Here is a 17,396-nt window from a genome sequence, read left to right as displayed (position 1 = left end):
AGTGAAGGTGATGGAATTTCAGTTGAGCTATTTCAGATTCTAAAAGATGATTCTGTGAAAGTGCTGCACTCAATATACCAGCAAATTTGGAAAGCTCAGCAGCGGCCACAGGACATAAAAAGTTACATTTTCATTCCAATCCCAAAGAAAGGCAATGCCAAAAAATGTTCAAACTACTGCACAGTTGCACTCATCTCACATGCTAGCAAAATAATGCTCAATTCTCCAAGCTAGGCTTCAACAGTACATGAACTGAGAATTTCCAGATGTTCAAGCTGGATTTAGGAAAGGCAGAGGAACTAGAGATCAAATTGCCAACATCTGTTGGATCATCGAAAAAGCAAGAGTTCAAAAAAAGACATCTACTTTATTGGTCTTTATCTTTCTGTCTTACTTCACTCTGTATAATGGGCTCCAGTTTATTGACTATACCAAAGCCTTTGACTGTGTGGATCACAACAAACTGTGGAAAATCCTTAAAGAGATGAGAATACCAGACCACCTTCTGTGCCTCCTGAGAAATCTGTGTGCGTGTCAAGAAGCAACAGTTAGAACCAGACATGGAGCAACAGAATTGTTCCAAATTGAGAAAGGAAAGGAGTACGTCAAGACTGTGTATTGTCACCCTGCTTATATAACTTCTATGCAGAGTACATTATGTGAAGTGCCAGGCTGGATGAAGCACAAGCTGGAATTAAGATTTCCAGGAGAAATAATAATCTCAGATATTAGATAACACTGACCCTTATCACAGAAAGTAAAGAGGAATCAAAGAGCTTCTTGATGAAAGTGAAAGAGGAGAGTGAAAAAGCTGGCTTAAAATTCAACATTCAAGAAACTAAAATCAGGGCATCTGGTCCCATCACTTCATGGCAAATAGATGGGGAGACAGTGAAAACAGTGAGAGATTTTATTTTCTTGGGCTCCAAAATCACTTCAAATGTTGACTGCAGCCATGAAATTTAATGATGCTCGCTCCTTGGAAGAAAAGCTATGACAAACATAGACAACATATTAAGAAGCAGAGACATTACTTTGGCAGCAAAGGTCTGTCTAGTCAAAGCTGTGGTTTTTCCAGTAGTCATGTATGGATGTGAGAATCGGACCATAAAGAAGGTTGAATGTGAAAGAATTGATGCTTTTGAACTGCGGTGTTGGAGAAGACTCTTGAGAGTCCTTTGGACCTCAAGGACATCAAACCAGTCAATCCTAAAAGAAATCAGTCCTGAAGATTCATTGGAAGGACTGATGCTGAAGCTCCAATACTTTGGCCATTGATGCGAAGAACGGACCCCTTGGAAAAGACCCTGATGCTGGGAATGATTGAAGGCATGAGGAGAAGGGGATGACAGAAGACGAGATGGTTAGAGGGCATCACCGACTCAATGGAAGTGAGTCTGAGCAAGCTCCGGGAGTTGGTGATGAACAGGGAAGCCTGGAGTGCTGCAGTTGATGAGGTCCCAAAGAGACAGACACGACTGAGTGATTGAACTAGATGGAGAATCAGATCTTCCACTCCAGTGTTGAGTTGTTTCCACCAGTAAACTTTGACTACTATTATTATACAAATCCTGTCCACCCTTTAAAGGGGAGACCTCTAATCTTATTTACTTTTTTAGATTGCTTTAACTACTTTGTTCTTAGCATTACTGTATAAACCAATTATGTGGCAATAACCGTGTAAAATTATAACAGTTCTTTCCTTGCTGTTCTATCATTTTTATGTTTATTCTCCATCCAGTGAAATTAAAGCTTCTTAAAAAGGAGAAATATACTGATAATACTTTTCATCTCCTCTCCTCAGTACCAAAATATTCTGTTTGCGGTCACTTGCAAGCAGTTTCCATGTTCAGAAAATTTTCTTACATGTGTATGCATTATGAACATGTATGTGTGTTCATGCTGAGAGAAAGAAATCCTTAATTCCTTTCTTTGTGTTCTGTAATTAATATCATAGGGAAATTTAAAAATTATGTAAAGTTACTTTTGTTATACAATAGTCACTAAACATCTATCAAATGATATGAACAATGTTAAGGTAATGAATTATCCTTCATAAAAACTGGCAAATTTTCTTTTTTTCTAAAGTCTTTGACAGTTTCTGCTTCACATTCATGGCAGCTCTTACCATTGACTTTTAGTTTATCTGACAAGATTATATAAGCCTGCTGTCTCCACATAAATTTGCTAGGAATCATAGTATAAAATATTGTTAGAAAAAAGTTTCTACCATGCAGTCCTTAAAAAGTTGCTTAGAAGTAAAGAGTATATACATATACACGTGTGTATATATAAAATATTTATATATAAATTAATCAATTGTTTTAGGCCATTTCAAATGCTAGAGTCAGGGTGTCATCTTTTAGAATTGAAAGGTATCATAGAGTCTCAGATCTATACTTTAAAAGTTAGATAACATCACAAGATGATTTTCTGATCTGTTAAAATTAGGTACTTTAATTCTACTTCCTTTTTTTAAAATGCTGTTTGTACGCAGACAATAACTTTCCAATTTGATATTAGTCCATTAAATGAAGCTAGTAATGGTAATGATTTCAGTGGTAAACAAAAACTGACCAGCACTAAAACTTGTATATATTTGTAAAATAAACAGCATTAAACTCAGCGCCCTTGAGGCAGCGGTAAGGCACTCGGCTCACAGTGGTGGTGATGGTTTAGTTGCCAAGTCATGTCCAGCCCTTGTGACCCCACTGGCTCTGTCCTCCAGACTCCTCTGTGCATGGGATTTCTCAGACAAGAATACTGGAGAAGGTAGCCATTTCCTTCTTCAGGGATCTTCCTGACCCAGGGATCAAGCCCATGTCTCCAGAATTACAGGTGGATTCTTTACTGCTGGGTTTACATAAAATTCAGAAATGCAACTCCTACTGTTGGCCAGTTTCTCTGACCTTTTGTTTCTACGTTCAGACTCTCTAGAGAGCAAACCTACTGTTCAGTTTTATATGTAATCTCTATAGTAATGATAAAATCTGTCTGAGCACCGACCTTTGAAATACATACTGATGTTCATATCAAATTACTTGTAAAACCTCTGTCTTTTATTCTTCCAGGGAATACATTTCCTTCAGTAACTCAACTGGATATCTTACAGTTTGCATTTTTTACTCCTCTCTCTCCCTATTTAATCCTTTTATCCCAGTGCATCCCATCACCCATCAGTTCTGTGTATTCTACCACACTAGACCAGAGTGCCTTATGTTAATACAGACTGAGCAGTAATCTTTCTAAAAGGGAGTCTTAAATGGCATGAAAAAGAGCCACAAAAACAAGCCATGTGTAGGCTAAATAATATGCTTCTTAACGACTAATGGATCTCAGGAAATATAAAGTCACCTGAAGACAAATGAAAATGAAAACATGACAATTCAAAACTTAAAGGATGCAGCAAAGCAGTTCTAACAGAAATGTATGGCTATACAGGTTTACATCAGGAAACAAACAAACAAAAAAATCTGTTAAGCAACCTAACCAGACACCTAAAGGAATTAGAAAGAGAGGAAAAAACAAAACCCAAAGATAGCAGAAGGAAAGATATCATAAAGATAAGAGCAGAAATAAATGAAATAGATGCTAAAAAAATCCCAATGAAACTAAAAACTAGCTCTTGAAAACAATAATTAAAAATGATAAGCCTTTAGCTAGACTCATCAGAAAAAAAGAGAAATGACCCAAATTAATAAAATCAGAAATGAAAAAGAAGTTACAACCAACACCACAGAAATACCCAAAATCATGAGAGACTACTATGAAAAACTATATACCAATAAAATGGATAATCTAGACTAAAAAATGGAAACATTCTTAGAAAGATACATTCTCCCAAGACTGAGCCAGGAAGAAATAGGAAATATGAACAGACCAATTACCAATAATGAAATTAAATCAGTAATTAAAAAACTCGCAACAAAATTTGAGGATCAGATGCCTTTACAGGTGAACTCTACTAAACATTTAGAAAATAATTGAAACCTATCCTTCTCATACTATTCCAAAAAATTGCAGAGGAAGGAATACTTCCAAACTCATTCTATGAGGCCAGCATCACCCTAATCCCAGAACTAGACAAATATATTATGGAAAAAGGAAATTGAAGGCTGGTATCTCTGATGAACACAAATAATAAATGTTGGTGAGGATGTAGAGAAAAGGGAACCCTCATACATTGTTGGTGAGAATGTAAATTGATTCAGCAAGGGTGGAGGTGTCCACAAAATCTAAATAAAGAACTCTATATGACCCAGCATTTCCATTCCTGGATATGCATTCAAGAAAAACAAAAACACTAATTTGAAAAGATGCATGCTCCCCTATGGTCATAGTTGCATTATTTACAGTTGCCAAAGTGTGGAAGCATCCTACATGTCCACCAATAGATGAATGGATAAAGAAGATTTGGTATATATACACAGTGGAATATTACTCAGACATAGAGAAAGAATGAAATTTTGCCAATTGAAGCAACATGGATGAATGTGGATGGCATTATGCTAAGTGAAAATAATCAGACAGAGAAAAACAAATACTGTACAGTATTAGGAAAAGTAAAAGCGTTTGTCACAAGTCATGTCTGACTCTTTGCAACTCTATGGACTGTCGCCCACAAGGCTCCTCTGTCCATAGAATTTTCCAGGCAAGAATACTAGAGTGGGTTGCCATTCCCTTCTCCAGGGTGTCTTCCCAACCCAGGGATCAAACCCCGGTCTCCTGCATTGCAGCCAAATTCTTTACCATCTGACCACCATGGAAGCTCATGATAGTGCTTATAGTGGAATCTAAAAAAATACAGCAAACTAATGAGTAAAACAGAAAAGAAACAGATTCGTGGATATAGAGAACAGAGTGGTTACCAGTGAGGAGAGAAGTTGGGGCAACATAAAAATAGGAGAAAATGTTTATTATGGAATTATATGAGGTCATGTATGTGAAACTTTTGAACATTTTAAAGTACTGTAGAATTTAAAGAATATTCCTTTCAATAAAAATGGTATATATGTGTACAAAAAAGCATATGAACATAATCTTTGAACATAATTAAAAGCTGCTAGTTCTACTTACCTGCATACCTATAATAGTTTTTTTAATCAGAAATTGGATATTTAGATTTAAGATGACAGTGCATTAGTATAGAATATAAATCATACTATGACCATTTCTCTATAACAAAGAGTTTCAGTGGTTTATTATGTTGGAGACCAAAAATTGCCAGTTAAAGTGAAATACAAAAGAGTCACCCTAAGCAAAATGGGCATAAAAATGGAATGAATCAAAATGACAAGAAATATTCTTGATAGTACCTGTACCTTTTTAACTGTTTTCTCAATAAGCATGTCTCCAACTGGCATTAGAATCCCTCCGAACAAAGCCACAACTGCACCAATGACAGCACCAGCGATGAGCCCACAGTTTCGATTGCAGCCCATTTTTCTTACAGGGGAATTCTAAGTAGAATGAGTAGATTCTGTTGTAACAAAGAATATATTATTTTAATATTTGAAAACATGTTCATCTGAGATGTTTCGGTTGCAACAGCGTTTTTCAAAATGGGGTTGACCTAACATTGATAAATGGAATGTGTTTTGTAGCTTATAAACAAAATTTCCCTACTTCAAAATGCCCTGACAAAGGAAAATAAAAATGCCAACAGAATGAATGCTACAGACAAAAAAAACAAAAAAATTTTTTTTTCAATCTTGTGAGGATAATAAAAATTATAATGTGTTATGATCTCAGGTTTTCCCTCCCTAGCTTTGTTGTGGTAGAAATACCACTATGATGATTTTATTACTATTTCTGTCCACTTGAAGAACCATTTAGTTTTTTTAAAGAATTAATTGCATAGGTAAGGAAATAAGAAAAATTAGACTCTCCCAAAAATGTAGAAAGACAAAATTATAAGCAATTTTTCATGGCAATTTATTTATTTTTTATCCATTATGATTTCCCTCACCTGTGGCTAATACCTAAGATTCTTCCACTGTATATTAGGATGAACAAACAGATTCACATTAAGGTCCTGATGAAATGTATATCATCATTAGTGTCACATGATTTTTCCAATGTAAACAAACACCACACAAGGTTAAACAAATGATTCATTTTTCCTGTGGAATTTTATGTGTTCCTAGGCAAGTAGAGTGGGGTTTTTTATTAATTTCTTGGCGATGGAGTGTTACCTTTTATGGCTTTGGCCAGGGTGGTCATAATGCAATGAAACAAGTTATGTAAACCTGATAATAATGACTAGATAATTCTCAGGTAGAATCCCCTTTGCTAAGTATAATTGTACATCCCCTCACAGTTTTCATGGAACCATAAAATTAGTCAATATTAATGTCCTTTGCGACTCTGACAGATGGAACATGAATTGTTTTAAACATTACTGAACTACTGTTTCTAAAACGGTATATATGTGAATATTTTCCTGTTTTGGGGCTATATCTGTCCTAGTCGAGAATATACAAGACCTATCCCTGGATCATTTCCCTTTATTCAAGCAGCCCCATGGACTACAGGGAAGGGTCCCAAGAACGTCCACTGGGTGATCCAGGGAGCACCGGGGTCTTCAGTGTCTTCCTCTCAAAACCTGAAAACTCATTATTATGACTTTCAAGGACCCTGAGCCCAGAGATAGCAAGTCATGGGCAGACTGGGTGCTGCCTCGGTTCTGTCTGCTTTGACCTAAAATTGAAGTGAAATAGTTCACACAGCCCACTGCTGATGAGTCAAGTGCAAGAAAACAGTCAGCAATTTATTCTGTTGAGTTTCATGGTTAGACAGTTACTAGTCTAACACTGGTCTCGATCATATAAACAAAGAAAGAAGTTTTGCTGTAACATTCCTGCATGCATGTACTGAAAGGTGAGATTGAATTTATCTACTTTTTCAAATTTTGAGCTCCCTCACTCACTTTTGTTACCTTGATATAAATTTACATTTTTTTTAAGAGTAGACAAGATATTTCGCATGAGTTTTGTCCTGCTCTATCAGCAGCTTTGCTCTCTATGGTTTCACTTACCCACAGTCAAACAAGGTCAACTGAGTGTGATGAAACCACAGAATAAGGGGGAGTTCTACTTACGGCTTGGTGCTATCTGTGATTTCAGCCACACGGTGAAGGTTTTAGAAGATATCTGCCCACACCTGTGGAGAAAAGAGGGACTGCGGTACCTGTGTTCATTTATTATGCTTCAGTATCTTGTCACCATGAGGGAATGTTGCCATTCTAATTGTACTTTAACCTTATACTTCATACAACAAAATTCCAAATAGAGTTGACCCTTGAACAACACAGAAGGGTTACAGACATGGACCCTGTACACAGTGGAAAATCCCTGTCTAACAAACACTGTAGCCCTTCTTATCTGTGGCTCTGCATCCATGGATCCAGCCAGCTACATATTGTGGATCAGGTAGTACTGTGATATTTACTGGAAAAATTCTGTGTAAAAGTACACCCACAAAGTTTAAACCTGCTATGTTCAAGGGTTACCTGTAGTTTTATTCACCTGCAGCAAAAGAGGGACAAACACATTATGCAAGACATACACCGGGTACATAAGAGAAAAGTTCAGGTTACTCAGCACATTCTACTCGGCTGCCTTCCACTAATGTTTATGTTCAAAAAGCAGTGTTGTTTCTATCCACTCTTCTCTCAGATGCAGCTATGTAGAGCATACAATATTTCTGCCTTACACGATTGGTTGTCTTAATAATGTAGCTTCTTACATATTGAAATTTGTTTTACCTGCTAACTTTAAGTTTTGTTCATCATTGTTATTTCTTTGTCATAAGAAACAGGAAGATATAGACACCTGTAGCAATTTATTGCTTGCTTAAAGTGCTTAAATTTAGGAAATGAAGAATAATCACAGGTTTAGGAAAGAAAACTAATTATTGGGACTTAGGTCAGGAAGGAAATGGCAACACACTCCAGTATTCTCCCTTGGAGAATCCATGGACAGTGGAGCCTGGCGGGTTACAGCCCATGGGGTCGCAGAAGTCGGACACGACTTAGCGACTGAACCACCACCGCCAGGTCAAGAAGAGAAAAGAAAAAGGCAGGTTTGATTTATAGGGTATCACTATCTTATACCTTTCTTGAGTCTGTAGGGAGATTAGCTCTACCATTCCAGAGATTATACGTTTTATTCCTTTTGTAGAATTCACAAGTATATCTACATGAGCACTATCTTTGAAAGAACTAAGAGTTTCTCTGGTTTTTCTTTTCTATCAAATCAGTGGAGTGTTTCTGGAATGAACTTACGAGCATTATGCCTTTCCTCTATGTTAGAAATCTGGTGGCAGAAACTGAGACTGAGCTATAAGAAGCTTCTCCAATGAATAGGTCAGAATATTAGAGAAAGTTGCCTGAAAATCTGTAATAACTCAGATATGTGGATAGTGCTTTGTTCCCTGGGAAATGCCACCAAGGAAAACCTTGAAGTGAGTGTTAGTCGCTCAGTCATGTCCAACTCTTTGTGACCCAATGGTCTGTTCATGGGCTTCTCCAGGCAAGGATACTGGAAGATCCCCTTCTCCAGGGATCTTTCCAACCCAGAGATCAAACCCGGGTCTCCTGCATTGCAGGCAGATTCTTTACCATCTGAGCTACCAGGGAAGCCCAAGAAAAGTCTTGGCCAGAGGTAAAATTTCCTGAGTTGTGAACTACAGTACTTTAAAACAATTTTGGGTTACAAAAGTCATACTTGTGCCATCAATGAATGCCAGGACCTAGATGACCCAGTTTTAGAGTTTTGGTTATGATTACTGCAACAGCAAGTGGAATATGAATGATGAAAGTTGCTTTTCACACTTACATGATTTCTAGGTGTGTTTACAAAGCTGTGATTCCCTAGCCATGAATAAGATGTAGATAGATTCACATCCAGCTAGTTAAATCAGTCATTTTAATCTTGTGTTTCATCATGTGGAAACACAAAGTCTTTAGACTAATACTTATTTTACACACAATCCCAGTATACAAAGATAATTAAAAGAAAAGCTATTCTGGTCAAAGTATGGACTCTGAGTCATCCCCAAAGAACCGAAGGGCTCTGTGGAAAATGTTTAAATATTTAGGTTAGGGGATCTCCAACACCTTTTCTCACTGAAATTACCAAAAACCTTCCAATTTACTTGTGCATTTTCATCCTATCAGAATATATAGAGCTAAAATATATAATAGAAAAAAAAACATAGACATAATACACTTCACTAAATGATACCTCTCACATATTAGAACTTACAACTGTTTTGGTGACAGTCTTTAAAAATTAAAACAATAAATGCATTGGACTTCATGTAGTATACTAAAGATTCTTCTAGAAACAATCTTTTAGAGTACTTTTGGAATACTTGATTACTAGGACTGCTATAAACTTGAAATGATTCACTTAGATTCATATTGGTTTAAACAGAACTGTCTGAAGCCATTTTTGATGTATCCAAGATGAAAATACTATTATCTTTTTTTTTCTACCTCAAGTTTTACTGTAAGTTGTAAGATACTGTACAGTCTGCAGGAATTATACTGATTCTGGGTTTTGAAGTCAAGTAACTTAGGTCAATTCTGAGTTTTAATATTATATAGTTTCTCTGTGGCTCAGTTTTCTCTAACTGGATATGATATAGATCATGTAAGCTTTCAAATGTCAGTTTAGCTCAGTTGTGTCCGACTCTTTGTAACCCCATGGATTGCAGCATGCCAGGCTTCCCTGTCCATCACCAACTCCTGGAGCTTACTCAAACTCATGTCCATTGAGCCAATGATACCATCCAAACATCTTAGCCTCTGCCATCCCCTTTTCCTCCCACCTTCAGTCTTTCCCAGCATCAGGGTCTTTTCAAATTTCAAATGTCAAATCAGATTAAATGAGATAAAAATTCCTATCACACCATGTTATTTTTATTTCAAATGTTATTATGATGTATTATTTTAAACAATCATAACAGTAAAATATTATTGCATATTGACCAAGTATTATTTTTTTTAATCTAATAAACATAGTTTACACAAGTAGGAATGATTATTTGCAAAACACTTGAGACTACCATAAAATCTGATGAGATGATTTGTCCTTTATATATACAGAAACTAAGACTATCATGCAAATAAAATTGCAGCTTCTAGTTTAGAACAGTGCTCTTTTAAACTTTCAGGTATGACTTGGGCCAGTGAACCAAAAAAAAGAAAAACACCTTGTGATTAAATCAGAAAATAGAGAACCAATTCCTTCAGGACCAAAGAATCCACGATTCAAATATATTTGAATAAACTTCAAGGTAAATAACAAATTTTTCAGTACACTCTGTCCTAGTTACCTCTAACTATACCTCTTTAGTTATAATTTTGAGATCCTCCCAGGTTAATCTTGGAGAAGGCAACGGCACCTCACTCCAGTACTCTTGCCTGGAAAATCCCATGAACGGAGGAGCCTGGTAGGCTGCAGTCCATGGGGTCGCTAAGAGTCGGACACGACTGGGCAACTTCACTTTCACTTTTCACTTTAATGCATTGGAGAAGGACATGGCAACCCTCTCCAATGTTCTTGCCTGGAGAATCCCAGGGACGGGGGAGCCTGGTGGGCTGCCGTCTATGGGGTCGCTCAGAGTCGGACACGACTGAAGGGACTTAGCAGCAGCAGCAGCAGCAGCAGGTTTATCTGCTCTCTGGTGATTATGTATTGGATTTATCTTTCTGGTCTTATAATGATTCTGGTAAATGAAAAAAAAGTCTATGTATTTTTCTTCTCAAAATCCACTTGACCACTGGACCTTCCACATGACAAAATTTTTGCAATTTTTTGAACTGATATTAAAAGCAGTGTTTCTTTTACTATTTTAATACCACATAGTGAAGAAAAGACTGAAAAGTACTTGCAAAGTAGTTGCAAAAGTACTTGCAAAAGTACTTGCAAATACCTTTCAATATATAACTTGATAATTCCAGAAACTGAGATACAGAAAATGTATGCCATTACAGTTATGTATGAATTCCATTACTAATTAAATTATAACTTTAAATTTCTTCAAAATAATTTATTCTTATTTAAATTTGGTATCATCACTCAGGAAAATAATGCACTGATATTTGTCATAAGCTTCCTAAATAGCTAAAATCATTCATTCTGATTTGTTTTTATTATGTTACCAAGTTTTATATAATTTATACAAAATTATTAAGTTTAGAATCATTATTTGAAATTAATATAATTTACCATTCCCAGTAGCAATTATAATAGCTTTGTTCACTTAAAAATAACATGTTCAAAAACACATTGCATTTCGCCATGTAGACAAATGTCAAATTCACCAAAAATTGGGTAATTCAGATAGAAAGTTAAACTAATAACTCTAATAAGTAGTTAATAATTGCATAGAAGAAAGCATGTTGCTATAGGGTAACAAATCACTTGTAAGAAATAATTCTATATTTATTTTCATTAATGCTGATTTTCATTCATAATTTAAATGAAAAATCATGTATAAATAGCTTAAGTAGACAATGAAAGTCCTGCAGTTAATCACATTGGATAGTACATTATTTTAAATATTCACAAATATGTACAGATAAACATAAGATTTTAAACAAGAAGCAAAATGCCATAGACTAGTGGGCAAAGTTTAATATTTTTTTTACAAATAAAAGTTAAGAAGATTGATAAATTATAAAACAACACAAACCTAATTTTTTTCAAAAAGCTTGATGACCTCAAGAAAATTCCTTCTTGCTATTGTTGTTCTGTAACATCTTAACAGTTTTTATATAGTAGTGTCATCTCCTACCATTTGGAAGATAGAAATCTTTTATTAAAAAATGAAAAAAAACATTGACTCACCTTTAAAAAAGGTTAAAAAGGATTTTTCAGTCAAATGCTCCAACATTTGAACAGTTAATTCTTAGTAAGATCAAATGATATTCCCTAGAAAACCTCACACTGCAATCCTGATTTCAGTTTACGATTACATAAAGTTTGAAAGTTTAAATATGCTTTAAGGAAAAAAAAGAGAGAAATAGACAATGCCACATCTCAGTGAGTGTTTCATTGCAAGAGAAATTTAAAAGAAGAGAAAGAAACCCACATTCATCTTAATACTGATGTGGATCCTTAGAGTCTATTTTTTGTATTCTGGTGAAGATCCATTGCCCATAGAGATCCTCTGAAGCTCTTTGTGTGCTTGTGTGTGTGTGTGTGTGTGTGTGTGTGTGCGCGCGCGCGCACACGCGCACTGTTTTCCATCCAAGCATATCAGCTACCAGAGAAACAAAAGGAACTAACTTGCTGAGTGGCCTTTAATACACTCAGTTTTACTACACGATCTTTATTTCAGATGATAAAACTAAGACCTGGGGATGGATAGGAAGTGCAGATCAGAGAATTATCAGTCTGACTTTCCTGCACGATATAACTTGAAAAACTCATTTCATGAAGTTTAAATAAAGTACACTTTCCCATACAGCATTAATCTAAAGGGTGTTGAGGCTAATAACTGCAAAACAAAACTGGAGACTGTCAGTCAACAAGGATGACAGACAAACTTTAAAAAAGGAAATAGCCTATTGTTCTAACTGGAAGCTCTTCACTATCATTTTCTGTTTGTTTTACAAAAGTTTCATGACCACCAAAAAGTTCTATGCAAACTAAAAATCATTAAATTTATCTTCAATCTCTTCAGATAAAAAGATAACCATCACATAACACTTAAATAATTCTACTATTTAGGATGAACTTTTAATGTAAAAAAAGTGTATACATAAGTTACTTTATAATAGTCATTATTTTAAAATCTAACCAAATAAAAGGCCTTGCACTTTGAGAGAAAGACCCTCCCAGGTGGTGATAGTGGTAAAGAACCTGCCTGCAAGTACAGGAACCGTAAGAGATGAGGGTTCGATCCCCTAGAGGAGGAAATGGCAACCCATTCCAGTATTCTTGCCTGGAGAATCCTATGGATGTAGGAGCCTAGCAAGCTACAGTCCTTGGGATTGCAAAGAGTCGGATGTGACTGAAGCGACTTAGCTTGCCCACAAACTTATATCCATATGTATATGGACTAGTGCATACAGTGAATCATAACTTCTGCTACTTGCCTCTTTTAATATTAGGTACCTTGGAGATATTCTCGTATTATGAATAGTAGTAACTGTTTTTTTTCAATTATTGAAAAATAGTCCATAATAAAAGTGTATTGTGTTTTAAATAACCCATATCATATTTAATGGAACTTTTGAGTTTTCCTGTTTACTGATGTTACAAAAACAATGCTAAAAATTCATATGTGTGGTTTTATTTACGTACTTGGGCCTAGTAAACAGCAAAAGTGAAATTTCTGGATCAATAATACATACTTTCTTTTGGTAGAAAGAGTATTAGCAAATTTCTTTTTATACATGTACCCAGCAGTGTTTGCAAATGCCTGTCTCAATATATCACACACACTGGTTCATACTGAACTTTATTTTTAACAAGTGCTTATTTTATTGGTAAATAATTTAGTGAAGTTTAACCTATTAATTATATTGGCGTTTTTATTTTAAAGTAATTCTGCTAATATACTTGCTTATCTTTTTTTTTCCCTTGGGGTTTGTTTGTCCTTATTAATTAATAATGAAATAGCTATGCTTTTAACATTTGACCCTTTAAAAAAGATTTTTTTATTTTAAACTTTATTTTTAAGATTACTTAAAATTTCAATTTTTATAAAATTTAATAAATAAACTTTCTTTTATAAACTTTAATAAATAAACTTTCTTGTAGCTTTTGTATGGTTTCAGAAAATCCTTTAGGACAGTATTTCTCAATCAGCTGAATCATGGACTTTATCTCTTGTGAAGTGAAAGAGGAAGAGTAAAGTACATTGTGTAATTGTAAATATTACAACATATTTAGGAAGCAGATGACAGATGCCTAATAAAGAGCTCTAGATGGGGGATCACAGAGTCCAATTTCTGACCACAGCACTATTAATAATAATAGGTTTTGTGAACTGAGCCTCATATAGTCATCATATTCCTGATTTTCTTTCTTGTTAAAGAAACTAACTCTAGAGCCTACATACAGTCTCAAGCTGAAGATTAAATCATATGGTAGATTTAGATTTAAGATGTAAAGATGAATGCAGATTTTATATAGGAGATAAAAATGTTTAAGTGATTCATTCTTTTTTTGTAGTCTAACAAATGAAAAGAGTTTTATTATATGCTTTGTATTTCTAGATTGTATGGGCAGTAAAAGACCTATACATTTTAATAATGATGTGGTCACAGAGTTAACATGTATTGGGAGCTTATTATCTGTCAGTTATTGAAAAAAGTGTTTCACATATGTTATCTCATTGACCTTGTATGTTCTTTAGACAACTAGTTGAGGTCATACAACTAATATATGCCAAAACAAGGATTAAAACCCCAATCATCTGACTGAAGAGCCCATATACTTTTCTGAAAGAAAAAATATATATACATATATAAATGAGTTCTTGGTCAATACCTAACTTTACATATTCTTTTTAAGACATTTGTACAAACTGAAAAAGTTTTAAATAACCTGATGTTAGAAAGTTATATCTAAATTCAACAGACAAGAAATGAAAATGAGTATATTCTGTATGTGGCTAGTAATAAAACTACTTTGAGATTAAATAAATTGTATCCTAAAGACCTGTACACAGTACACATACACTGTAAAGTATTTCACAGTATTAGTTACCAGGATAAAACAATAAGGTAAACTTTGTGTCATCACTTTAATCCTTGGGGTAACTAATCATGGATATTTACACACACATATTTGTGCATATGTGTGTATCTATATATACATGAACACCTATATTTTCAATCACTGCCTTGTTCATTTACAGAAGTATTAAGCCAGTGGTAGGCTCTACCTGATTTATATGGTGAGTAGGGTCTTCACATGCAGGGATAAAAATAAATATATGTGTACACAGTTTAAAAAGAGAATATTAAATACACAAAGCATATTAAGTACACAATAATGCCAATAAAAGCTTGAGAGATTAAAATTGAGGTTTCTATACAACTTTTAAAAGAAAATTTCAAGGACATTGCTAAAGATCAAGTCCATAATATCAAGGCCATTAAAGTTTAGACTCCAGCCATGTAGTCTAATGAATAAAAACACAGGATGAAAGTAAACCTACTTCATCAAAGACATAAAATAAACTTACCCATATATTTCATAGAAGCTGTGGTAGGAGCTGTGTGTAAAAGACAGATTAAAGCGAGAGCGCCTCAGTATATGTGGATAGCTCTCATGTGGGCAGAGCTAGATCAATATGTAATTTCAAAGGCTACCTAAAAATCTTGGCAGACATCATCTTTACTTGTTTGCACAGCTGACTCAACTCTCTAAGGAGAGGGAAAAAATCATTTTTATGTTCTTATCTATACATACATACATATGTATGTGCACACATATATGCACATGTGTGCACACACATTCATGCTTATGTGTGTGTATACCTTGTACTTCCCTGTGTTTATCTGCCTCAAAATTTTATGTGTAACAGGAAATTTTTTTGCCTTTTAGGCTTTTTATTTTGTATTGGGATGTAGACCATTAAGAAATAATGTTAATTGTTTGATAGTTTCAGGTGAATGGGGAAGGAACTCAGCCATACAGGTACATGTATCTATTCTCCCCCAAACTCACCTCCCATCCAGCCTGTCACATAACACTGAGTGGAGTTTCATGTGCCTTACACTAGGTCCTTGTTGGTTATCTATTTTAAATATAGCAGTGTGTATATGTGTACATGTCCATCCCAAACTCCCTAGCTATCCCTTCCCCCCATCCTTCCCCTAGTTTCTCTGTTGGTCTCTTTCTGTTTTATAAGTACATTCATTTGTATAATTTATTTTTATGTTCCACATATAAGGAATGTCATATGATATTTATCCTTCTCTGTCTGACTTACTTCACCTATTATGACAATCTTTAGGTCCATCCATGTTGCTGGAAATGACATTATTTCATTCTTTTTAATGGCTGAGTAATATTCCACTGCATATATTTCTTATATATCCGTTCCTCTATTGATGGACATCTAGGTTGCTTCCATGTCTTGGCTATTGGAAACAGTGCTGCAATGAACACTGAGGTGCATGTATCCTTTCAGATCACATTTTTCTCTGGATATATGCCCAGGAGTGGGATTGCAGGGTTATATGGTAGATCTATTATTTTTGGTTTTAAGGAACCTCTACACTATCCTCCATAGTGCTTGTACCAATTTACATTCCCACCAGAGTATAGGAGGGCTCCCTTCTCTCCACATCCTCTCTGGATTTATGTAACAGAAAGTTTTTGTCAGGACTGAGAAGCTAAGGTTCAAATTCTTTAGGCACCCACTCAAATAAATGATTCCAGTTTAGAGCTTGAATGCTGCAAGCTGAAGTTGAGGGTTATCCTGGTTTGTTTCCATCCAAGCACTTTATTAGGAGTAAAAAGGCTTCCTTTTTGAGCCAGCATATAACCTCTTTATCTTCCTTATTGTGCCCATTTATCTGAAGCTCTTGAAGTATATGAAATACACACAATCCCTCTATCACTTAGCAGCCCTATTGAAAAGAAGTACTAAACTTTTCCCAATGTAAGCTTTCCAAAATTAGAATTCTGTAAGTTGCTACCCTAAATATTGAATGGAAAAACTATGTTCCATGTTTATGTTTAGAGAACTGGATTAGAGGAATTATTAGTGGAACATATGTCATGCTTATATGTTTGGTGACTCCTCAGAAGGGCTATTTAATTTGCAATATTTCCCAAATATTTACCCAGAGAACCAAATTTTCCCATATAGTATCTGTTATCATACCCCAGAACTGGTGTTCTAAGTTATACCATTTAGTAAATGTCACTACAGGATATTTTGGTCCTTAAATATAAGGTTCTTCAAGGTTTCCAGATTATTACACAGGTAATATATAGGCTGTTGATGACTTCAAAGAAAACCATAAAAACTTTGCTTTTGAGAGGGCCTTTTATTATTTAAAGTTGGTTTTTTTTTAATGATAATATAACTTAGGAATCTCTGCATGGCTTAACATGACAGTAATTTCTTCCTTTCTCATAACACCTGCTGGTGAGGCAGCGCGCCACACCAGGGAGCCATGCTGATGGGAATCTCTGCATGTTTTCGGGTGTGGCAGCAGGTGACAAGAACCTCAGTGCTCTGCGGTGCTTCCTAGAGCGCATCGTGTGGTGCTTCCTAGAGCGCATCGTGTGGCACTTCCCAGGAAGCGTTGCATGGAACTTCCATCTGTAGACTCTCAGCCAGAATTCATTGCATAACTGCTTCTAATTGTAGAGGTTTGAGAGATGCAGGCGAGTGGACAAAATATTTGGGGTCAC

At 35.3% G+C, this 17,396-nt stretch overlaps 1 protein-coding gene across 4 annotated transcripts in view; it reads right to left on the bottom strand.

Annotated features, from left to right (window-relative positions):
- Positions 1-15,304, bottom strand: part of LOC110128571 (platelet glycoprotein 4-like) — a 49,984-nt gene extending 34,680 nt beyond the window's left edge. For 2 of the 4 annotated variants that reach the window (XM_070469882.1, XM_070469875.1), the window contains exons 1-3: positions 15,211-15,304; positions 7,100-7,161; positions 5,316-5,479 (exon numbers count right to left, since the gene is read on the bottom strand). In XM_070469882.1, coding sequence (XP_070325983.1) covers positions 5,316-5,441 — 126 coding nt within the window. In that variant the 5' untranslated portion in view covers positions 5,442-5,479; positions 7,100-7,161; positions 15,211-15,304. The remainder of the gene's footprint in view (positions 1-5,315; positions 5,480-7,099; positions 7,162-15,210) is intronic. The other 2 variants (XM_070469895.1, XM_070469884.1) reach the window with 2 other exon arrangements.
- Between the last annotated feature and the right edge of the window lie 2,092 nt (positions 15,305-17,396).

The sequence above is a fragment of the Odocoileus virginianus genome, chromosome 1 (genome assembly GCF_023699985.2).
Source record: "Odocoileus virginianus isolate 20LAN1187 ecotype Illinois chromosome 1, Ovbor_1.2, whole genome shotgun sequence".
Classification (NCBI taxonomy): Eukaryota; Metazoa; Chordata; class Mammalia; order Artiodactyla; family Cervidae; genus Odocoileus; species Odocoileus virginianus.
The sequence above is the reverse complement of the archived record's forward strand: the minus strand, read 5'-3'. Positions and strand labels throughout refer to the sequence as shown.